The sequence below is a fragment of the Choloepus didactylus genome, chromosome 4 (genome assembly GCF_015220235.1).
Source record: "Choloepus didactylus isolate mChoDid1 chromosome 4, mChoDid1.pri, whole genome shotgun sequence".
Taxonomy (NCBI): domain Eukaryota; kingdom Metazoa; phylum Chordata; class Mammalia; order Pilosa; family Megalonychidae; genus Choloepus; species Choloepus didactylus.
The window spans coordinates 186,911,141-186,935,953 of NC_051310.1; the positions used below are offsets into that span (position 1 = coordinate 186,911,141).

At 35.4% G+C, this 24,813-nt stretch overlaps 2 protein-coding genes across 5 annotated transcripts in view; one reads left to right on the forward strand and one right to left on the reverse strand.

Moving 5' to 3' along the window:
- The window catches only part of NEMF (nuclear export mediator factor), a 79,979-nt gene extending 69,545 nt beyond the window's left edge, over window positions 1-10,434 (forward strand). For both annotated transcript variants that reach the window (XM_037834936.1, XM_037834937.1), the window contains exons 27-33: window positions 2,672-2,749; window positions 2,847-3,047; window positions 4,180-4,212; window positions 5,263-5,363; window positions 5,458-5,501; window positions 5,588-5,667; window positions 5,953-10,434. In XM_037834936.1, the coding sequence (XP_037690864.1) occupies window positions 2,672-2,749; window positions 2,847-3,047; window positions 4,180-4,212; window positions 5,263-5,363; window positions 5,458-5,501; window positions 5,588-5,667; window positions 5,953-6,030 (615 nt within the window). In that variant the 3' untranslated portion in view covers window positions 6,031-10,434. The remainder of the gene's footprint in view (window positions 1-2,671; window positions 2,750-2,846; window positions 3,048-4,179; window positions 4,213-5,262; window positions 5,364-5,457; window positions 5,502-5,587; window positions 5,668-5,952) is intronic.
- On the reverse strand, window positions 7,203-22,002 carry KLHDC2 (kelch domain containing 2). 3 transcript variants are annotated; one of them, XM_037834938.1, is made up of 13 exons: window positions 21,454-22,002; window positions 18,655-18,734; window positions 17,172-17,289; window positions 15,205-15,320; window positions 11,694-11,775; window positions 11,434-11,517; window positions 10,797-10,916; window positions 10,125-10,183; window positions 9,594-9,703; window positions 9,157-9,229; window positions 7,945-8,032; window positions 7,786-7,838; window positions 7,203-7,539 (listed from the first exon to the last, which is right to left on the reverse strand). In XM_037834938.1, the coding sequence occupies exons 1-13, from the start codon at window positions 21,604-21,606 to the stop codon at window positions 7,416-7,418; spliced, it is 1,260 nt and encodes a 419-aa protein (XP_037690866.1). In that variant the 5' UTR covers window positions 21,607-22,002; the 3' UTR covers window positions 7,203-7,415. The 3 variants fall into 3 exon arrangements, with proteins under 3 accessions (XP_037690866.1, XP_037690867.1, XP_037690868.1); XM_037834939.1 differs by having other exon boundaries at window positions 10,797-10,877; window positions 21,454-22,000; XM_037834940.1 differs by lacking the exon at window positions 21,454-22,002 and adding an exon at window positions 19,211-21,429.
- Window positions 22,003-24,813: the final 2,811 nt, after the last annotated feature.

The window sequence follows — 24,813 nt, forward strand, 5'->3', positions numbered from 1 at the left end:
ATGTATGAAAGAACCATAAATAAAATTGAAAGGCAAATGGCAAATCTGAAAAAAAAAGTAGATAACTATGTGTTCAGTAAATGTTTGAGGGCACCCCAGGGGAATTCCTGTCAAAAGTCTTAACAGTGCATCTACCCTGGGAATCAGCAATTCCACTTATAAGAATTTATCCTAAAAAAAAAAAGGTCATGGTATGTATAAAGGATGTACATCAAGTTGATATTTGTAATAGCAAAAAACCCTGAAAATAACATAAATGCCCAATATGGAATTGCTCAAATAAATAATATGGTGCATTTATGCAGCAGAATATTCTGCAATAGTTTAAGTTCCAAGACAAATCCTGATGGAGTTTTTATTAAAATGCTTCGATTTTTAGATTTTTTTGTGGAGTAATTGTTCTCTTAACCACATGCATCTTCATGGTCATATTTTCCTTCTTTGATAAAGATGTATTTTCTCATAGAAGTATCTTTTCTATTCCTAGGAACCTTGTAATTTTTCATGCAGTTTTTATTGCATTTTGTAAATGGCATATTTTTTTAACTTTCATTTTCTAACTTAGTTTCTGGTGTGTGGGAAGACAATTTATTAAACACATTAATACTTCATATGTAGGTAGTTGTAGTGCTTGCATATATGGCCTTGGTTGCTTTCCTTTTAATCCATATATCTTTATTTTTCCCATTTTGGGGGGCACTGGCTCATAGGTCAGTATAATTACTTACTATTTGCTTAGAAGTAGTAACAATGCTTCTTTGTCATGTTAATTACATTAAAAGACACTATAAGATTTTTATCATTGTAGATGTTTCCTGTGAGTTGGTAGTGGACACTCTTTATGAAGTTAATTTTTAAAATAACGGGATTTTATTGAATCCTTTTTCAGCATCTGTTGATGACTGTTTTTCTCCTTTAGTCTGTTGATGTGGCAGATTACTCGAGAAAATGTACTAATTGGTCTATAATTTTACTCGTGCCTTGTTTTGCTATCAACTAGGTCGTACCAGCTTCGTAAAATAAGTTTGAAACCTTTTCCTTTTTCTTTGCTTTCTGGAACTTTGTGTAAAATGGAAATTACTTTTTCCTTGTAGTTTGATAGCATTCACTTTTAAAACTGTTCCTGATATTTTGGATTTTGTGGGTAGATTTAAGTACTAATTCAGTTTCTTTAGAGATTATGGTCCATTTAGGTATTGTTTTTTCAAAGTTGGTTTTCATATGTTATGTTTTTCAGGGAACTCTGTTCATCAGGTTTTCCATTTTTTGGTTCAGTTTATTGGTAACATTGGTCATATTATTCTCTTAATATTTTTTGAGGTATAATATTATATATACCCAAATATTAAATGTTTTTAAACAGCTCAGTTAATTTTTATATACTCACATTACATATCTGTGATATCAACACCCAGATCAAGATAGTTGAACATTTTCAGCACCTCAGAAGGCTCACTCTTGCCCCTTCCCAAATAGTATTCCCTCCGTAAATAACCATTTTTCCAACTTTAACCACTGTAGAATATTTTGCCTGTTTTTGAACTTGAAAGGAATCACATGGTATATATGCTTTTGCATCTAGCTTCTTTCACTCAATATTGGACTGAGTCATCCATGTTGTGTATGTTACAGTGGTTTGTTCACAATGCTGAATAGCATTCCATTGGTATCACTCTAACACAATTCACCCACTATACTGTTGATGAACATTTTTACACATGACTTTGGGGCCCACACGTCTGCATTTCTCTTGGGTATACCTATGAGTGGAACTGCTGGGTTTTAGCATACGTTTTGTGTTCAGCTTTAGTGGATACTGTAAAACTGTATTCCGGAGTACTTGCACCAGTTTCCCAACAAGGAGTTTATAATAATTTCAGTTTCCACATCCTCACCAACATTTGGCAGTGGCTTTTTTTTATTTTAAGCCATTCAGGTGTTTATATCTTGATATGATTTTAACTTTAATTTACATATCCCTGATGAGCAATGTTGTTGAGTAACTTTTCATAGGTTTATGAGACCTTTGAATGTCCTCTTTTTGAAGTGCCCATTTTTTAAACTGGGTTGTCTTTCTTTCTCATTGATGTATAGGAGGAGCTCTTTGTAATTTTGATGACTAGTCCTTCCTTGGATATATAGGCATTGCAGATGTCTTTTCATACTCTTTTCATTTTCTTAATGGTGCTTTTATGAGCATTAAAAATTCATTTTAATAAAGACTGCTTTATCAATGCTTTCTTTTATGGTTAGCGGTTTTTTTGTTTTGTTTTGTTTTGTATTCCCAGTTATTAGTTAGTCTTTAAAAAGAAGTAAATTTTACTAAGTTTTGCTTTATTTCTTCCTCACAGTTCTTGCCCAAGCTGAAAGGACTATCTCCTACTCTAAATTCTCTTAGAAATAATTTTTTATACCTCTTCTATAATATTTGAAGTACATGGCATTAATTTACCCTTATCTTTATATGTATCTTCTCTTTTCACCTGAAAGTAAATGCCTTGAGTTAGGTAAGGACTATGGTTCATCCATCTTTGTAGCATCCATATTGTTTGTTAGAATGATGCCTTGCTCAGTAAGTATTTTGACAGAATTAATGTACCTTTTCATTACAGACATAGTCATGGACATTTTTTACTGCTTAATTTTTCTAACCCAAATCTAATTTTTGTAGAGTAAAATGAAAAAAATGAAGGAAAAATACAAAGATCAGGATGAAGAAGAACGTGAACTTATCATGAAATTGCTGGGTGTAAGTAATAGCTAAAAACATTTTCTTCTTTCACTTTTCAGTGGACTCCATATTTGTTAAAATATCTTAACTGTTTTTCTCTCTATATGAATTAAAGTCTGCAGGTTCATCAAACAAAGAAGAAAAAGGGAAGAAAGGAAAGAAAGGAAAAACAAAAGATGAACCTGTGAAGAAACAGCCCCAGAAACCTAAAGGGGAACCAAGGGTTTCTGAGAATATTAAGAAAGAAACTCCCTCCGTTGAGGTTATAACTCATGACTTGCAAGACTTGGGTGTAGATGAGCCACATGATGACAAGGTAAGGCTACCTCATGTGTGGCCTTTTGCTTCTTAATTATGGTGACCAATCATCCCAGTTTTCTCAAGACATGAGACCAGGATGAGTTTGTAACCATATTCTCAACAGAAAGTCATAGAAATACCTTCAGTAAGACTAAAATTGTAGTATCTAGGCATAAAAAAGACAGTTTTGATAACTGATAAAAAGTTAATCACATGCTTTTAGAAAATAATAAATTTTATGGAGAGGCTTTCATTCTGGTGGCAAGTGATTTAAATAAGGCAATACAAAATTAAGGGTTGAAGAGTGAAATATAAATTTTCATTTCTTTAGATTTTTCTTTAGGAATATATGCTATATTGTTTCATAATGTTGAAAGTGACACAGTTAAGTGCCAAGTACCTTGGGTGAAAAATCAGTGAGATGTTAATATTTTCCCAGTTCAGATGATTTCCTGATTGTTTTGTCAACTGAATTCAATAAGCCTTGAGGGTATCTTGATTGAATCTTGTCTTATGTTTTTTCGGAGCAAAGGGAATTTTTTCAAATAATATATATATAAAAAAAATTTGTTTAAAATACAGGCTGAAAAAAATTTTTAGTTTTTTGACCAGCATTGTTTTTTTAGTTAGGGGAGTGAAACGTTGAGTTATAATTAAGGTAATGCTTACGATTTTGTATTAACTGGTTTCCCTTTTCCCTGGGGAAGGGTTGTTGTTCATTAATAGTAAAACTCATTTTGGCTCTTGAATTCTTACTTCATTCCTATATTAGAAAATTTATTTTGTAAATGCTAGATCATAAATATTCATGAGGTATTGACTGAATGTTCTTTCAAGGGTAGGTTATCTGTAGGTGTATTTTTCTTATGCAGTAAGCAAACAATATTAAGCTTATTTTAGTAATGAAAAATTTCTCCTAAATCTGTTGAACCAAGATTTAATAAAAAGTTTTTTCTTGCATAAGGATTATCCAGTTTCTTTTCCCCTGGCAAACATATCCAGCTTAGATGTCATTTTAAACTCTTCTTTGTAACATCCTCTGCTTTAGCACCTGCTTCTTTAAACTACAGAGAACTATCCTTTTTCTCTTTTGAATGTTAAAACTTAAGTTACAGCTGACTTTTTTTGTTTTTATATGTTTGGAGCAGGAAGAACAAGATCTGGATCAACAGGGAAATGAGGTATGATTTTCTACTGTGTTGGGTGTTCCTACTCTAACACTCTCATTGCAATAAGTTCCCAGAGTATTTTACACAAAACTTGTGCAACTTAAAAGGCTAAGACTGTGGGCTCTGAAGTCAAACTTTATGAGTTTGAAACCTAATTCCACTACATGTAACTATGCAACCTTAGAAACATTCTTTGTGCTTCAGTTTCTTCATCTAAAAAATGGGGGATTTTAATTAGACCTACTAGAAAAGAGTTGTTTTGAAAACTAACATATAAAGCATTTAGAACAGCTCTTAGTACATAGTAAACACTCTTATTAATTTCCTACATCTAAGTGTATTCTTAGTGTTGTTAGATAAACATGAGCAATCTTGCAGGCTGCCTACAAGAATTTAAGAACCTGTAGGATTTCTCCCTAAGAACAGGCAGAGAGAAGGTTGCTGTAGGCCTAGGGTTTCTCAGCTTCAGTACTACTGCCATTTTGGGACCGGGGGGGATATTGCATGCCTTGTAGGATGCTTAGCAACATCCTTGGCCCCTCTAGCCAGTAGCAACCCTGCTCTCAAATATGACAACCAGAAATGCCTCCAGAAACTGCTAGATGTCTCCTGGGGGGACAGTATTCTTCCTAGTGGAGAACCACTGGTCCAGTTGAAGTATCAGTTCCAGTTCCATGGAATGGACTTAAATTTAGTTGTGATCATTGTAGTGTACTGTTTTAATCCACAGTGGTTTTCTGCAACTTGAGTATACTGAACAAGTTTTTCTCCATTTCATTTAAATTCATGTCTACATAGTATTTTGAAAATTGTTGTTTTCATTAGTTCTTATACTAGGCAAAAGTTTAAAGTAGTAAAATATACATTTAAACATCTTTAATCTTCAACTCTTTGGAGATATAAAGCAGAATTTAATTACTGCTGTTCCTACTTAAATTCTGTGTCCAACATAAAAGGACAAAATATGTTGAGGTATTAATTTGACAGTGGTTTAGAGTTTTCTAATTTTTTTTTAGGACTGGTACAAATTACTTTTATAATGTTTTTATTTTCCTTTTTTAGGAAAATCTGTTTGATTCTTTGACAGGGCAGCCACATCCTGAAGATGTACTACTGTTTGCCATTCCAATATGTGCCCCTTACACCACCATGACAAACTATAAGTAAGTCATCATTAGTTTACACAAATCAGTTAATACAATGACTTTTATGAATCTTTTCATAATCTCTATTTAGTAACACATAATTTTTTTTAAGGTATAAAGTGAAACTTACTCCTGGAGTTCAGAAAAAGGGAAAAGGTATTTAAAAATTTTTTTTGAATTATAGTTTTAAACTGTCCAGTGACTGAACAGAAATAATAGATTCTTCTGTTTTCTATGCACAGCTGCAAAAACAGCCTTGAACAGTTTCATGCATTCCAAAGATGCAACAGCACGAGAAAAAGACTTATTCCGCAGTGTAAAGGTAAGATTTTTCTCTACAACTCTGTGAAGGTTGGTAGTACAATGAAAAATGTTAACAATTAATTGTTTTCTGTTTTTTGCTCTTCATGTAGTAGATATAAGCTTCAGCTATTGTTTTGGTAGAAAATGCTGCCTTTCTAAAACTGGTAAAATAAGTCTGAAAATCATTTCAGCTAAAGATTTTGGAAGTGACTTGCCTTTGAGAGCAGATTATACATAGCTGTCATAAAAAGAAAATGCTTGACCACATAGAATGTGAAGATACTCAGCAATTTTCTTTTTGTAGGACACAGATTTATCAAGAAACATTCCTGGCAAAGTGAAAGTGTCTGCACCCAATCTTCTGAACGTAAAAAGGAAATAGCTGAAATGCAATTGTAAAGTATTTGAGAAGAGCCAATTTTATAGCTTTTGGGAAGTTAAAAAGGTGAAAAGACCATGTGACAAGACTTCCATATTTCACTAAACATTGCCTTGTTGTATTTGCCAAAAGGACTTGTTTTTTCCAGTTTTATATAGAGGAAACACTGTCTATGGTAGGATTTCCTAAAATATTTGTGGACAGGTAAATGCTATAATCTGTAGTTATTCTCCTTCATTTCTTGAAATTTGGGAGGTTAATACTAAGTATTCCTTTCATGCTGACTAGTGAAGTGGCTCAGTTGCTTAGGCTTATTTACTTGCTATTCTACTGTATATGAAGTCTTAATATATATTACAAGATTATCAATAACAGTGTGGTTTTTAGATAGTGGTGTTGTGGAGGTATGCAATTAAATTTAGGATTACTGTCTTGAAAACACTAATTATTGAAGGAGTAGATTTCCTTCTGTCTTCACCTACACCAGTCAAAAAATATATTAGACCAGATTTATAATACAAAGAATAATTCCAGCTTAAGAATTAACACCTAGAAGAAATTGGTGTTGATCATCCATATTTTCAACCTGTAGTTATTATCAGTAGCATGTCACAGATTTATCTTAACCTATAATATCAAAAGTGCATATTCGGCTTACCATTGAAGACTCCTGACCCAGCTTGTTTCTTCTGCCTTCTAAGAAGACTCATGAAAAACAGTCTCACATTATTTCCATTGTTTCATGAGCTACAAAACTCAGAACTTTCCTTTTAATTCATTGAACAGCAGTGTGGAGAGTTCACATGATCACTTTCCCCAGCCCCTACATCAAAGCATAAGGTCTAAGTACTAACTAACTGTTGTCATTCTACAATTTCTTTTATCAACTTAGTCTGGTTGAGACTGTTTCTCCATTTGAAATTAATGTAAACAACAACTTTATTTTGTTGTGTTTACAACACATAATTATAGTCTATTCTTGCCATTTTTGTAAAGTTTCTAAAATGCTAATTTTTTGAAAAATAATGTCACTATTTCATAGTGGCAATAATATTTACCATAATTTTCCAAAGATACATATCCTGAAGTTACCAAAAAGGAAATATAATTAACCATTACTTGGGGTAAAAAGCCCGTGTTAAATTTTTTTTTTCTTTGTCTTTACTAGAGGTCAGTTACTGGTAAATACATTTATTGCAAGCATCTTCAGACACAAAAATAGGTTCTCTAGGCTATTCACATTAAAATTAAAATATGCACATTAAAATTAAAAAGTTAGGGATTACAACAACGCATATAATAATACAAACGGTCCCGTTCTGCCCGATCTGTGATGTTTACAGAATTGCTGTCCATGCAATGTGATCAAAGGTATTATCTATGAAGCCTTAAGATCCAGAAGTATTGTTACTACCAAACCTCTGATTAACACTGTGAAGTAAGTGTTTTGGAAGGCAGTTCCATGAATTGGCTAACATTTCTTTAAAGCAAATGACCGCTTCTAAACTTAGCCTGAAAGTGGACAAGGAAAGAGAAAAAATTTCATTTTAAATTTGGAAGTACATTCATTTGAAGAACTCTTAAAACAAAACAAACTCTCTTTCCTAAAAAATTTTTATAGGAACTGGCTAATTATATCATTAAAGACTCATTATTGCTCTTAAATAATCCATACACCTGGGTTTTCAGTAGTGCTCATTTAAAATGTTAAGACATGCCATTTCAAGTAGTCTAAACACCAAGTAAAAAGTTACTCACCGTACAAGAGATTTTGGTTGAACTGAAAATATCAGTATTTCATTGCTGTGTGCCTGAATAACAGATTTGAAAAACACATTAAAAAGCAAGTGCTTTCCAAATAAGCTTGAATAACAGACAACATTACAAAGTGTCCTTTAACATAGGCACTATACTTACAGCTCTGTGATGGACAAGTAGGTTGTTGGCACATCCACCGAAAACAATTACTTCTCCTTCATCACTGGCACAAGCTGTATGCCATAACCTACATTTAAAACAAAAACTACAGTTTGAAAAGTCATCCAAAACACCAAATTGACAGTTTACAATATAGAATAAAGGTGATGAAATAAGACTAGAGACCTTTCTCAAGGTAGTTCAGATCAAAACATAATGGTAAAAAGTAAAATCTTCAAGCCAAGTAACTAAAGCTAAAAAAATGAATGTGTATTTTATTTGGATGTTATTTTATCTTTCTGGTCTAATCCTTATTTATGCAGTGAGGGGTTTGAACTGAATGGTCTGTTTTTTAGGTGTTCCTTATGGAGAGGAATCACATAAGCTATCTTCCTCTCTGTCCCCTTCCCATAGGCAGGCCAACTGGCCTTAAACAAAACATCTGAGGGAGGCTGAAAGCCCTGCTTAACTAAAGCTATGAAAGTATCTGAAAATTCTATGGAAAGAATAGTTGTGTCAGATGAAGACTTAATGGCATGATTGTACTTAGGTTACTTAAGGTTTGGAAAAAATGCACGATGACATACCTAATGTGATTTGAACACCAATTTTGACTATGTCACCTTCTTTGGCAGACTTTATAACAAATCTGTTTCATTATAATTAAAAAGAAAAATAATTATCAATTAGGATGAAATATTTCTTAATAGGCTCTTTTGGGGTGATTTGAATTCTTAATTTTTTTCTAAGAAAGCATTATTGCAAATCTAATAGAAGTTCTTGGTTTGTTTTTTCCATGTACATTCTTCATGGTTTTGAAATCCTTCCTTCTCCAGTTCCATTTTTTGTTCCTAATGACAAACCTAGATGAAGTTTAACTTAATTGGGAAAAGAGCTTGATTATAAATTGTAACTGTATCAATAATTTTATGGAGAAGGAAGAAGCAAAAATCAAATCTTCAGTCCTATCTATCCATACACAGATAATGGAAAGGAAAGCATGTGATACTAAGATAACACTGGTTTTCTTTTCTTTGAAATGTATGATCTCGACCCTTAGTGAATGCTAGAATTTTATAGAAGAATGGATGTAAGGGGATTTTATAAGAACAGTGGACTTAATGCAGTCAAACATCCAAATTTTTACCAGTCTTGCAGTTCTAAGGACCTCATTAAATTCACAATAAGAATTACCTTTTAAATAGTTCATACCTTGGTTTTTCAGTATAGGGATGATTAAACTTGATCCATTCATTTTTACTGATGCAGTAAGTCCAGGCATCACCTGATTGAAGCAAAGGAAAAAAAGAGCTATGAAGTATGTTATTCTGTCAAGGTGATGTTGGCATTTAAAGAGCACTGCTTTAGCAAGGAAGGTAATAAATCACATTGTGAGTAACTACAGGAAGTATATTTCCTTTTTTTTCCCTCTATAATTAACTAAGCCCTCTGCATGTTACAGCCTCTCAGGGGTGCTTTTAAGTGTGCTGGGTCATTTCTTTACTGGACAGAATGAATGTATGTCATTTCATAGGATCAAAGCTAATAGCAAACCTTCCTACTAACTCTAACCCTCTGATACATCTACAATAGATTTTTTTCAGCTGTATAATATTATGATTTTATTATCATATTTTAAAAGGACTTACTTAGTGGCTGTTTATCAGTGGTAAATCCTCCAAAGAGAAAAAGATGATCTGAAGAAACTGGTGTTAGCGAGTGCCAAGAACGGCCAACTGGGCATATGCCTTGTGGAATTCTGAAAATAATAGTTGTTACAATATTTACATTTAAAAGCAACTACTGTATTCGATGCAGAGAAACACTGGTCTAAGAAATTTTCTTTTAAAATTTATATGGAATTGTTATGACAAAACACCCTTTAGGTCTTTAAAAAGGCTTCTTGGTATTAACAACTACAGTGCTTTGTACTGAATTATTTTCTTTGAAAGCAGAGTCAACTTGAGATCTTTTCAGTAAACATTGAACATGTTCTCTGTGCCAGGCACATACTTATGGGAACTGGAAATACAAAAATAAAGATAAAATTTCTTCCTTACTGATCTAGTGATCATATTTAAATTACCTTAAGAAAATGTAAGTCCTAATCATAGAAATAGGTAAAAATCTGAGTTTTCTTTTTAAAAGTGTTTCTAAAATAAATCTAAAGCAATACCTACAATTCATTCCATTCCCACGTATCCAGATTAAGATGGTGAAGGTCATTCATTCGAGCATCCTAAAAAAAAGGATAAATAATTTTTTCCCCCTTTTTGGTATGTCACCACCCTTACCTGTGGGATTTTGTATGTATGTGTGGGAACCAGAAAAGTTCCCATTTTTACCATTTTTAAATGTACACATCAGTGGTATTTATTACATTTACAGTACTGTGCTACCTCCATTACCAAGACTTTTTCATGATCCCAAACAGAAACTCTATACTTATTAAGCAATAACTCCCCTTTATCCACCTCAGCCCCACCCCTAACAACCTCTAATCTACTTTCTGTCTCTATGTATTTGCTTATTTTAGATATTTCATATAAGGAGAATCATAATATTTGTCCTTTTGTGTCTAGCTTGTTTCATTCAAACTGATGTCTTCAAGGTTCATTCATGTTGCAGCATGCATCAGAACTTCATTCCTTTTTATGGCTTTATGAATAATATTCCGTTGTATGGATATACCACAATTTATTCATCTGTTCATCTGTTGTTGTACACTTGGGTTGTTTACACCTTTTGGCTACAGTGAATAATGCTGCTATGAAACACCGATGTACAGCTACCTTAAAAGGTTATTGTTCTGAGTAAATCAAAAGCAAGTCATGGAAACTGTATATACTTACTCGATACCTGCCTCCAAACACAAAGCCTTTGTTTCCAACAGTTGCACAGGCGTGGGCAGCACGAGGTGAGGGTGCTTTACCCTTTAAAAAGCCACAAATCCAATTTAATAAGTAAGTGACCTTTTTATAAAAGAGAGAAAATACCAGAAAGAAATGGTCTTTTCTGGATGTGGGGTAAGAATATATGCAAGGCACTTGAGCTTTTAAGTTGAAGCACAGACTTCTAATCAACAGTGGTATTAAACACTTGACTATCAAAACTGAGGATTTTAATTTTATATTTTTGAGATGTATTACTGAATAATATAATCAAATGCTTTATTTTTTATTCCTTAAAATAAAGACTAGCATATTATATAATATTTGCATCAGATATTAAGTTACATATGAGTAACTGGGTCATTTAATTACAAACAATTACTAGCACTTAAAATCTATTAGATAATAGATGCTTGGTTATTCTCTTTATAAATTAAATTTTTGGGGTTCTGGACTCTTTGGAGAATAGTGAATTATAGATCTTCTCTCTCCAAGAAAGAAAAATGTACTGTCAGTTTCACACCATCTTCCATTCTGGTGTTGCTCCCTTTCCTGAGTATCCTTGCCTTAATGATTCGTTAAGTCTTCATTAACTCACGGTAGTAATAGGCTGGCTCCAGGTATATGTTTCAGTGTCTAAAATATGTACATGATCATTCCATCCTCTTGGATGACTTGAATTCTATAGAAGATAAAATTAAGAATGCCTTTGAGTTATTTTACTAATGCTTGTGAAATTATGTAGCTCCTTGTCTGATTTATTAACAAAGCAAAATGAACAAAACTACTAGCAAATGTTAAATGTATTATTTCAACAAACTAAATATAGACCAAATGTAATTATGAAATTTTACTTACCCAAAATGATGTTTCATCAAATTCAAAAGTTCCCAGTACTTTATCTTCAGGTAAATATCCATACCCTCCAAAAAATATTAACCTATTTGAAAGAAAACCAAGACAACATAAAATTTCAAACATCCACAGGCTAGGATACAAGATATTTTTCTTCTCTCCTTGCCATATGCTGTGAGTTGAGAAGATATAGTTTAACACATGAAAATACTTATTAAAATAATAATGACTGTGCCAACAAATTAGATAACATTTACCCTTTAAAAAGCCATAAATACTAGATAATCTAGAGTAAATGGGCAAATTACTAGAAACACACAGATTACCTGAACTGACTCAGGAAGAAATAAAAGCTCTCAACAAACCAATAAGAAGTAAAAAGATTGACTTTATAACCAAAACTTCCCAACAGAAAAAAGGCCAGGACCAAATGGCTTTCCTGGTAAATTTTAGCAAACATTTAAAGAAAAATGAACACCAATCCTTCTCAATTCTTCCAAAATACTGAAGAGGAGAGAACTTCCTAACTCATTCTGTGAAGCCAGCATCACCCTCATACTAATTCCAAAGCCAAAGATATCACAAAAAAAGAAAATTACAGAACACTGTCCTTCATGTATATAGATGCAGAAATCCTCAATGAAATAATAGCAAACCAAATCTAATAGCATACTTATGAAATGCCAGCAAACCAATTCCAACAGCACATTAAAAGGATTATACAATATGGCCAAGTGGGATTTATCCTAGGAATGCGAGAGTGGTTCATCATAAGAAAAGTAATGTAATACACCACATTAACAGAATGAAAAGGAAGAAAACATGATCATCTCCACTGATAGAGAAAAGGGATTTAACAAAAATCTAACATCCTTTCATGATACAGAAAACTAGAAGGGAACTTCCTCAGTATGACAAAGGGTATATATGAAAAACCCACAACTTCAGTGAAAGTCTGAAACCTTTTCCCCTAACATGAGGTACAAGACAAAGATGTCTGCTGTTGCCACTGTACTAGAGTTCTAGCCAGAGTGATTAGACAAGAAAAAGAAAGAAAAGGCATCCAAATTGCAAAAGAAGTTAAACTATCTCTATTTGAAGGTAACATGATCCTATTTATAGAAAATCCCAGAGTCTGAAAGCTACTAGAGGTAATAAATGAATTCAACAAAGTGAAAGGCTACAAGATCAACACACACAAAAAATCAGTCTTTTTTTCTGTACACCACCAATGAACAATCTGAAAATGAATTCAGGAAAACAATCCCATTTACAATAGCAAGAAAAGTAGTAATAGCTAGGAATAAATTTAACCAAGAATGTAAAACCTTGTACATGGAAAACTGTAAAATATTACTGAAAGAAATTAAGACTTAAATAAATGGAAAGAAATCCCATGCTCAAGGATCAGAGAACTTAATATTATTAAGATGTCAATAGTACTCAAAGTGACTTACAGATTCAACATAATCCCAATCAAAACCCCAGTAGCCTTTTTTGCAGAAATGGAAAAGTCAATTATCAAATTCGTAAGTAATTACAAGGGGCCCCAAATAGCGAAATTCATCTTGAAAAAGAACAAAGTTGGAGGACTCACACTTCTCAATTTCAAAACTTACTACATAGCTACAGTAACCAAAACTGTGTGGTGCTGGCATAAGGACAGGCATATAGAACAATGAAATATAATTTAGAGTTCAGAAATAAACTCATCTATGGCTGACATTTTTGACAAGGGTGCCAAGTGGAAAACAGGGAAAGAATAGTCTCCAACAAATGATGCTGGGAAAACTGTATATCCATATGCAGGAAAATGAAAGTGACTCTTATCTCAAACATAAAAAATTACATAATGGATCAATAACCAAAATATAAGAACTAAAACAATAAACTCTTAGAAGAAAACATAAGAAAACTCTTCAGGACCTTGTATTTGGCAATGGATTCTTAGATAAAAGTACTAGTAACAACAACAAAATTAGTTAAATTTGACTTATCCAAATTTAAAACTTGGGCATCGATGTATCCTACAAGTCTCTTGATGATGGAAATTTTAAATTTGATGTTAGATTTATTAGTGTCTATCTTATGAAAGCCTGAACATATTTTCCCATTCTATTGCTTGAAAGATCTATCAGTGTATAGATCCCCAAAAACCTATACTAAAAGTGGCATTTCTTATGTGTGTGTGTATCGGGAAAGGCATCTATGTAAAAAACATCAGTACCTTAGTGTTCACTCAGTACCTACACACTTTGACATTATTAGGAATTTCAAGGAAAATATTAACTTTCCTTCTGTGTGAACCTCTTACCCAGCTACGGTCAGATCATAGATGGGAGTAAGGAACTGCCTCTGAAACTAATTAAAAATATTATCTTCCCTGAAAAAAAAAAAAAAAAAAAAAAAAAAAAAAAAACTTGGGCATCGAAGGACATTATCATGAAAGTGAAAAGACAGCCTACAGAATGGAAAGACATTTTTCCAAAGAAGATAACCACACAAAAGATGCTCAACATCATTAGCCATTAGGAAATGCAAATCACAATGAGATATATACTACGTCCACAAGCATGGAATAGCTATTAAAAAAAAAAGAAGGAAAATAAGTGATGACAAGGATGCGGAAAAATAGGAACCCTCAGGTAATTCTGGTGGGAATGTAAAATGGTGCCTCTGTGGAAAACAGTTTGGCAGTTCCTTAGAAAGTTAAATATAGAATTACCATATTGCTGTGGCATATCCACTTCTAGATATATACCCCAAAAAGCTGAAAGCAAAGACTCAAACAGATCCTTGTACACCAACATTCATAGCATCATTGTTAACAATAGCCAAAAGGTAGAAACAACCTGAGTGCATTAACAGATGAATGGATAAACAAAATGTGGTGTATATATGCCATAAAAAGGAATGGAGCCCTGATACATGCTACAACATGGATAAGCCTTGTAGACATCACTGTTGAGTGAAAAAAGCCAGATACAAAAGGACAAATATTGTTGATTCCACTTTTATGAAATACCAGAATATACAAATTCACAGATGTAGAAAGATTACAGGTTGCAGCAGGGAGTTCAGGTTGTGGCAGGGAGTTGGAGGGTGGACAGGGAGTTATTGCTTAATTGGTACAGAATTTCACTTTGGGGTATTGAAAAAGTTTGGGTAATGGATGGTGGTGATGGTTGCATAATATTGTGAATGTAATTAATACCAAAGAATTATATATTTGAAAGTGATTAAAATGGGAAATTTTATGTTGTATACATTTTCACAATAAAAATTTAAAAAAAAAAAAAAAAGAGCCTAAGGGGGCTCTGCAAAGTTCAAAGGAAAAAAAATGGCTAACATTTGTTAAACACTTAACTATGTCTTAGGTACTATGTTAAGTACTTTCATGTATTAAGCTGCTTAATCCTCATAACAGCCCTGTAAGGTATGTTCTCTGATTACAACAATTATTGGCTAAATCACTTCTACATAAAAACTCAAACCTATAGTGCTGCCAACTCACTTGTTTTTATATACCCAGACACCAAGTTTGTCCTTTGATGATGGAGGAATTCCTTGGCAATCAATTCTTTCCCATTGTAACACTCTGTCTGTAGACCTTGAATCCAGCATGTAGAACTGTCAGAAGCAATGATTTCAGTTAGATTTGGTTATATGCAAAAAACATATTCAACTTTGTCATTTCATTTTACTGTGATTTATAATAAGAATGTCATCTAATTCAGTGCTCCTGTAAGTATGGACTTGAGACTGGCTGCCACTCTGCAAACTGTTACTGGTCTGAGTCTAGATAACGAAATTGTGCCAGAATGTAAATTATCTAAGTCACTAAGCTCAATGTTTAGTTCAGATCATTTTTTTTCCATAGCAAGACTTTTTGATGAAGGATGCAGCAGTGTGTTGATTTACATTCTAGCACAAGCTCCTTATCTTGTCTTAGACAGGCACTTTAAGTTGTAATAATCTAATTTATGGGTGTCAGGATGGAATTATCAAAAAAATCAGATTTACCAATTTTACCTTCAAATTCAATTTAGAAACTATGTCTTAAGTGCCTACTTAACTCCAAGAGCTAAAGATAATTATTTAAAAGGTTAAGTGTTGGATCTATCCTTCAAAGAGTTTACATCCTGATAACTGAAACTTTTTTTTTTTTTTAATTTTTCTAAGCCACTCAATCTTCATTCCAGTTAAACTAAAACACTCAATACTAGCCACATCACATACTGCTACTACAATCTCTCTGACCCCCCCCCTAAGATTTACCTAAGTTTACCTAAGATCACAGTTTCTCTTCTTCTCAAGCTTCCTCGCATTGTGTCAAATCTTATTTTTCTCATCCTTGGCTCTGAAAAATACATGGCTCAACTACAGCCTGTAGCAGCGCCTCACAAAATCTTTAGGCACAAAACTCTTTCTTCTAACAAATTCTCAAGGAGAAGCCCAATACAAAAACAAACATGGATCAACACTTGTTAAAGTGGAGTGGAAGGAGCTGTCCAAAGACCACGTAACAACATATGTTCCTTTCCCATCGGTGTCCCAAGGCAGCTCAAAGAAATCCCTAGAGTTCCTAGGAGCACAGTTTGAAATCATTTTAGCTGTATGTTCCATCTACACCACACCACTTGGCATTTCCATGGACAAGACATAATTTGCTTATACTTCTGCATCTCAGTACCCATATCTTGGCTACCTCTTTCAATTTTATGATTCAATTCAAGCATCATTTTTTGGATAAAGACTTCCCCTTATTCCATTTCCCTATCCTACCACATACAATGTTAAGGACCGACTGTTCTCCCTATCATATGCTACTGCAACTGCTTATCTGTGTCCATTCTAGATTGTGAGCTTTTAGAGGTGGGGATTGCATTATTTGTCTCTGTGTCTCCAATGTCCAACCAAGTGCTTAGCAGATAAGATGCTTACTGTGCAGCGAAATAAATGAAATTAATACAGTTTGCCTATATCATGAAACTTTCAGACTTCATCTGTCTCTTACTGACAGAACTGACACCTTTTTTTTTCCTATTTAGAAAACAGCATAGACAAAGACTGAACAGCAGTATCTTATGGCACCTTATAGGAATGTTAGTGTATGAAATTTTGTCAGGATAAATTTAATTTATCCTGATGGCTTTCTGAGTGGTGTTCTGTTAATTTTTACCCATCCCTTCATGATTACATCTTGTCTTCCTTTTGGTTTGTTTATCACTCAGCGTTCTCAAAGAACAAGTAGCTTCAAAGAGCACAAAAACAACCTAGGGAGTTTTTGCAGAGTTAATCAAAAGTTGATTTACATATGGACTGGTAGACAAAACACTAAAATGCACATTCATATTATAATCAAGTACATATATTTAACTGGAACAAGAATAAGTATGGGGCTAATCTTAGAAATCTGAGGTTGTTTGAAAAAGAATAAGAATAAAATGACCTTGAACCATAATCCTTAGAAACACTAACCTTATTTGTATTGCCTCTTGAATGGTGTCCTCCAAACAAGTACAGTACTCTATCTACACACACAGCACAGCTCCCAGACATAGAAGGAGGAACATCACCTTCAGTGTTAATTTTCTTCCTGAGGGTGAAAAAACTGAATGTAAACCAATTTCCCCAAAAGGAAGAAATGCAAAAATCTATTTTTTCTTCTACATATATATCCCCACAATAAAGGAAAATAATAAAATAAGAGAGCTGACTAGAAACTATGCTAGCTGCTTTTTATTTATATGGCCATAAATGGTTTTGTTTTTGTTTATTCAACATCTTGCTTCTATCAGATTAAACTTAATAGGTGTTTTTCATTCAGTTACCTACCTTTTAGCCATACAAATAACTCTAATTCGGACCCTTACATACTACTAGACACGTGTGCCAGGTACTCCTGAGTGCTTTGCATGTATGAATTCATTATGAATCTACAAAGGAATCTGAATCAAAACCTCAAGAAGTCTTATATTCAGAATACCAATAAGGACTCACAGTCAGATACGTTATCATTTTATCTTTGCTAAGCTTGAAGTTCTGGTAGGCTTATTTTTAAAAAATTCTTTATGGGGCTGAATTAAAAACTTAAGCAGAATTCCCCTCTTCAGGGAATACTGTAATAAATTTCCAATTTTCTAGAAAAAGATTAGCAAACAGTTCTATGTGCTATGTACAGAAATAATCCGGACTCATTTTTAGTTCGTCTTAAATGCAAATGGGATTACTATTCTCTTAGTTCTGAGATCTATAATAAGCAAAATAATCCAAAGCACAAAGTTCTCACAAAGCAAACCTTGGGAAAAACTTTGTAAATCCCCAACCATGGCTAAGTCAGCATTTTGAGAAAATATTAATTCTACCAAAGACATGATCTTGAATGTTACTAAGAACTGGCAAAAGATCCTTTCAGAATATTCCCAGTTTGTATAGAAGACACCTTTAAGTTAGTTTTGTTTATTAAATAAAACATTCTATTTTAAAGAGATTTGCATAAAAATTTTAATTTTCGTGCTCATTAAAATAAGATGCCAGCTTTATTTCTAGAGGATGCTAGAAATTCCTTTCTCATTCAAGAAACCATAAAACAGAAGAGTTTTAACATCTTGATTATATATATGTGGAACTTTTTATTATATTTCCATTGCAATATCATTATCTTAGTTCAGTATTATTCTGATATTTTAGTTATAGACCCTTGAATAGAAATTTCTTCAAAGCTCAAAAAAAAGCATCTAGTAATTATTAACCATTTCTAAAGAAAGAGGCCTAAATAAATAAAGGATGCTAAAGTATATAACCTTGGCTGCTAAGATACACTGGCAGAACACTGTTTTTGTAATGTATATACAGCTTAGCGTCCTTAATTAAAATATTTTTATTCATTGAATTTACAAAGTTTCTTTTTCTTCCAACTTATTTGAATATTTTATTCCCCCTTCATAATATCTAGAGTTACCATCTTCCAGTCTCCATGTTGTAGATCCATATTTCTTCTCTAGGCAGATAAAAGTCATATAATCCTCTGACTTGATTACTCTAAGAAGAACCAAAAAATTGCAAATGTAAAAAAAAGTGATATTTTTAAAGAAGCACTATCGTATATTTTTCATATCTAACTTATTTGATACTAATAAGAGTTATGAAAAGTTAAATAGGTCTTACGATTATATCCAGTGCAAAATGCTCCCCACCCCATGCCACATATTCAAGGTAAGGCTTAATACAGACAGCCCTTAATTCACATTTTAGTACAGCAGGTACAGTGGAGCAGGAAGTTAAGCGATCTCCTGGAAATTTGTAAGGCCAAGCCACTTTATCCTGAATTGACCCTGCACCAAACTTCAGTTGCTTGACTTCAGGAGATTATCTGTGCCATGGTCAACAGACAAAAGAACAGTCTGCAAAGAAAGTGTCCGTCTCATGCTAATAGACAACATAAGGTTTTCTAGCCACTTTCCTTTCATCCATTTGTTCTCTACCAAGAAGGAGAAAGGGTGAAACTGACTTCTTACCTCAGAATGCAAGTATGAAGTCTGCATGCAAAATCTGCCTTGTTCTGCACCATTTCCCTTCTGGTAATAATTCCTAACACACAGACTGAGTTTACCATATACCAAAATTGACTGAGTGCTATCCACAGATTGCTTTATTTAATCCTCACAGCAGTCCTAAAAAGTCATTAATATGACAAGAAAACTGAAGTTTTAGAGAGGTTAATATGTCCAAGGTTACTTAGCAAGTAACGGTTGAGCCAAGATCCCAGCCCCCTTTCCCTCAATTTGCAACTCTGACAGGTGCCTAAACTTTGCATCCTTTGATCTTCTTGGGTCCCTTTCTGAAGAATGGCAACTTACAGTAAACAATAATTAACTGAGAATGGGGTTACAGTCCAATAACCTTGAGCATTATACATACAGAAATAGAGCGGTTGGCATGTAAACATCTCTTTCCACTCTCACCATTCCACCCTTAAGGAGGGAAAGGCCCAGGTGAATTAGGCAGGGGGCTGACCAGAAGTGGACCAGCTTGGCGTGGGGAGGAAAATTGACAACTGTGAAGGCCAAGGTTTACTACATTTGTAACAATCTCAGCGGGCTTCTTGTACGTATTCTCAGGGTCTCAGAGTCCTAGGTGAAATGTGAAGGAAAGCCTTCAGTGATTATGCCTCTCCCCTCAGCTTCAATCCAGGCCTGCAGGCCCTCATAAACCTTACATCAGAAATCTACCCTGACAGGTCTCCCTGCATCCTCCTTCAAAAGAAAAGTTCCATACTCTCAATGCTGTTGACTGTTAGAAACAGAATTATTTTTAATGGAGTTCAGACTGAACTGCCATTGACCCACAGGTTTGTCTTTCTCAAAGGGGATCTACATTTTAATAGCTACCATCTACCTGTCCTTACCTCCTTGCAGTTCCATAGCCTCCTCTAAACACCTGTTCATATGAGACTGGAGAAAGCATTGACAGATTAGAATTCCCAAAAAAATACTTTTGTGATTACATCAAATGAAGAAATCAAAGACAGCTGTAACAGTTTATCACATCTGTCTTTTGAGGGCCATTTCAAAAATAGTGAATTATGATCAGGTCAACTACATCACAAACTATAAACCTGTTAACAGAGTAACAAAGCAAGATACCCAGAGCACAAGTGTAGTAGGCTAGATTTCAAGCAAATTGGGGAGGGGATATCATTTTTAAGACCAAAAAGGACTAAAGAAAATATCTTGAGGTAGGAATGGATCAGAGCCACCTCAGAAAACAAAATGAGACACTTTTAGAATGTAGAGTGTTATTGGGAAACTCTAAAATCTAAAAGAACATGTGAAATAGCTGTTAAGAGTAAGGAGAAGAAATGCAACTGGTTCTAAACTGATCACATTGTTTATATCCTACTGGCAACTGATCACGTTGCTTATAATTAGGGGTCAAAGAGCACACTGCAATCACGTTTACTGCTGGGTTGCTTTTTTTGTTGTTTTCTTATTGATGGAGCTTTTCCAATAATTTCCTGAATATGGGTTTCTTCTGAAAATTTTTAGCCCTTTCTTAGCTATAACCGAAAGGCAAGTGGCCCTGAAATGTTCAAACAGTGGTCTGACGGCCATCTGCACAGGGGTGACTGGGACTCCTGCAAAAAAGGGAAAGCAGGGTAAAGCGATTCCTAGGGCCTTTTGGAATTCCAGGGGACTTAAGCTACACCACGACCACCCCATAGAGGTCAACTATAGAGGCCAACTGGCCCTGCTCCAAAGGGTCAAGTCTTTCGAACTAGGCCCGAAAAAGGGACAGCGTGACATCACACACATTGTCGCATCTCCTACACACACCCCAACCCTCTTAAATTAAAAAAGTTTCGTATTTGTGCACCACCCAACCAACATTAGCATAGTGCCTTCCAAATAATACTCCAGTGTCAAGAATCGCGCATAGAACCGCCGCGAACAGGGTGGACAGGAGAGCAGTCTTGATAAGGGGAAGGTTGGAGTGATGACCCGGCTCCAAGAGTGAGCACAACCCTGGTGACTTGAGACTGGCTAGGGAACTCGGGGGAAGAATCCCACTCGCAGGAAAACGAACCAACGGATGAGTCGCGGGGTCGGGGACGCGGTCGGCGTCCGCTCCCGGTGGCCGCGGGGAGATGCCGGGGTCCGCAGCATCGCCCTTCGCGTCCCGCTCGGGACCCTTAGCTTGTGCGGTGGACCCAGCCCGGATAGCCACCGCGACGCCCCCAGCGGCCCGGCCACCCACTGACCTTGTAGCCTCCCCAGACGAACATGTGACGCCCGTCACTGACGGCTACGTGGCCACTGCGCTCCGCGGGGCAGGCGAGCTCCATGGACTCATAGCTCTCGAAAGCTGGCCCTGGCAAGTCGTCCGCCCGCATATCCTCGTTGCCATCAGCCATTTTGAGACTGCACTTTTCGTTCACCAACAGTCCCCACACCCACAAGGGAGGAAAAGACAAAGGAAAAGAAAAAAAGAAATGCACAGCCGAGCTAGGCCAGAGGAAAAGGCGGCTGCGGCGAAAGGGGGCGGTGCTAATACCGCTCCTTCGCCGCCTGCGCTCACTTCTTCCCGACCCTCAGCCGGGAACGGCCTCTCGGTCGCCTGGGCACATCTGCGGGCAGTAGTCGTGGGCAAAGACAGAGGGCGGCGGCGAGGACCAGAGCCCAGGACCAGGGAGCAGGGGGTGAAGGAGTCTGCCTCCAGCCGACACAGATTTCCAGCCCCTCTACCCCGCCTCCAGCTTGCCTGTCGCCGCCGTCGGCCCTTGTTTACGCTGAAACCGGAAGCCGCCTGCTCGGCTGACACCGCCCACCTGGCTCTTCCGGCGCGGCGAGAGCTCAGCGCCCCCTGCGTTGGGTCCTCCCGGTCGCTGGAGTCCCGGGCAGCGGGAGGTCCCGAAACTTACGTGACACTCGCTTCTCAGTTTAAGGCCTGGGACCGGAAACTGTAACCGAAGGAATTCAAAACACACTCCTTTTATTGAGGGAACTTCAAGGATATGAATTTTAGCCAGATTCTCGCAAAAAGTATATTTTGCCCGAAAATTATTCCTTGCTTGATTGAGGGACGTCCTCCAAGAGTTCACAGCCTGCATAGGGACACCGAAATTGCCCAGTTACTAAGGTTCTGGTTTCAGCTTCTCGAATATAGAGTAAATGGTCTGTTTTCTTGCGGACACCAGGGTTTGAACCTGGAATGTAAATCTGATTAAGTCACTTAAAAACCTTGAGCAAGGATTCCATTGCTCTCAGGATAGAGTCCGAAATTCTTATCGTAGTGATGTACAAGGCTCAGCAAATCTGGCCCCAGCTTTGCTTTCCAGCTTCCATTTCTGTCTGTCTCTTGGTTGCTCCCCTAATGCATTCTCTCTGTTCTTCCAACACATCTAGGTTCTTTTTAGCACCAGGGCCTTTGAACTTGCTGTTCTCTCAGCCTGGAAGTCTAACTCATCCCTCACCTCTCAGCTTAGTTAGAACTTCCTCAGGACTCAGGGAAACCTTTCTAGACCCCTAGGCCACTTTTAGGTCCCTTGTCAGACACTGTTAGCAGACTCTGTACTTCTCGATTGTTCTTAATAAAACCATCCTATAATGGTTGTCTGTTGTCAATCTCCACTGTTAGATTGTAAGCTTCAAGAGGGGAGGGGCTTCATCTATCATTTAACACTGAATCCCCACCACCTGGCATAGTGCCTGATACAGAGTAAGCAATCAGAAAATATCTGTGAGTGGGTTGCTATGGTAATGGGAGAAAAGTGGAATCAGGAATAGACGAAGGAATGTTTTCTAATATTGTACTTATAAAATCCTTGTGAGAGTCCCTCTTTGAGCCAGGTCATTGCTTGATTCCTATGGACATTACAGATACAATAAAGATCACTAATGTCTCCTGCTTCTACCTTCTACGTTTTTCCCCCAGGAACATAAGGGGCCACAGCTTCTAGAGGATTCAATCCCAGCAACATAAAACTTCTGGATCCATGAATCAAGACATATTTACTTGGAGCCAATTGTATTTATATATAGTGTCCTGCCATTTGATAAAACACTTTGCCAAATACTCACGTTAATTTACTTTTCATGTATCAAACCATACCTTTCTACTTATGAGGGAAAAAAATGGAAACATTAATTAGTTGTACTACAAACAAACTTTCTCAAAGTGTGGTCCCGGGCCCCAGTTACAGCCCAAGACCTTTTCAGGGGTTCCTCAAGGAACTCTCTTTTCTAACTACATATCAGTGTAATTCCAGATTTTTTCACATTAATCAATCAGAATAATATATAGCAACAAATTTAATGCAAAAGCAGATGTGAGAATCTAGTTGTCTTGCATTAAGCCAGTGATTAAAGAGATTTGCAAAGATACAAATCAGTGTCACTCCTGTTTGTATTTGGTGGGGGGGGGGGGAGTACAGATATTGTTCATTAATAATATTATTTATGTTAACACTTAATGGGTTTATTATTATTTTTCAGTGAATTAAACATTTCTAAATTTCTGTTTTAATTTATAATACAGCACCTACCAATAGATACAGTCACATAAACAAAAGCTCTTTAAGAAACTTAGTTTGTAAGAGTGTAAAAGGTTCCTGAGAGTTAAAAGCTTCCTGCTATAGGTCTCTAATCTCTGACAGAGAATCTCTGATAATGGTTGTCATACAATCAGCAACTTCAAAAAATAAAGCTTTATTTTTAGATTAACCACTTTCTTTTGAGAGACATCTTTTCATTTTCTTTGGAACTAAATGGTACAGAATCCAAAAATTCCCTGGTCTTTTACACTCATGGAGTGTAAAATATTACACTTTTTTTTATCCTACTCTGTATAATGCCCTTATTTAATCTCTATTATCTGAACATAAAAGACCTCAAAACTTTTAATCAATGCTTATAAGTTGCTGACCTTATAGCCAACAAAAATAAAGGAGTAAAATTGAAATTAATTTAATAGTAAGATTCTTTTCATGAAGATAATCAAAATAAAAAAATATTCACTATAGGTCATTTGAAATTTAAACGACAGGAGTGCTACAAAACTTTTTCCATCAAAGAATGTCTGCACAAAAATCTCTTCTAAACAAGTCCTCTTGCTGTACCCAAATGCTGGACTGTATGGTAATGTCATCAAATGGGAAATTCCCACAGACTCACATTAATACAATGGAAAGATAGGCACCAAAAAAAGGGTAAGCAGGGGGCACATTTGTCTCTTAAAAATGCTTCTTTTCCTTATAAATGTTCTGAAATCAAAATTATAATTTGTCAGACAGCATTTACACTACTGTAACTTATTCTGTCTTAGTGAGTTTACCATATATTCTTTCTCTTACCCACATATACACATATCACTTTGTGCCTGGACTGACAGTACTAAATTCTATATAATACTTTAAATTTTCTAGATGTAAGAGGCTAATTATTTTTAAAAACTGTATGTGTGTACAAAGATACTATTTGGGAAAATTTTTATACCAATTTTAATGTGCTATTATATTAAAAATGACAATACCTCAAAAGAATCCTTCCTCACAACTGAAGAAGATCCTGAAAATATAATAAGGATGGCTAGAAATTCTTTTTCTTTGAAGACCAGACTGGAA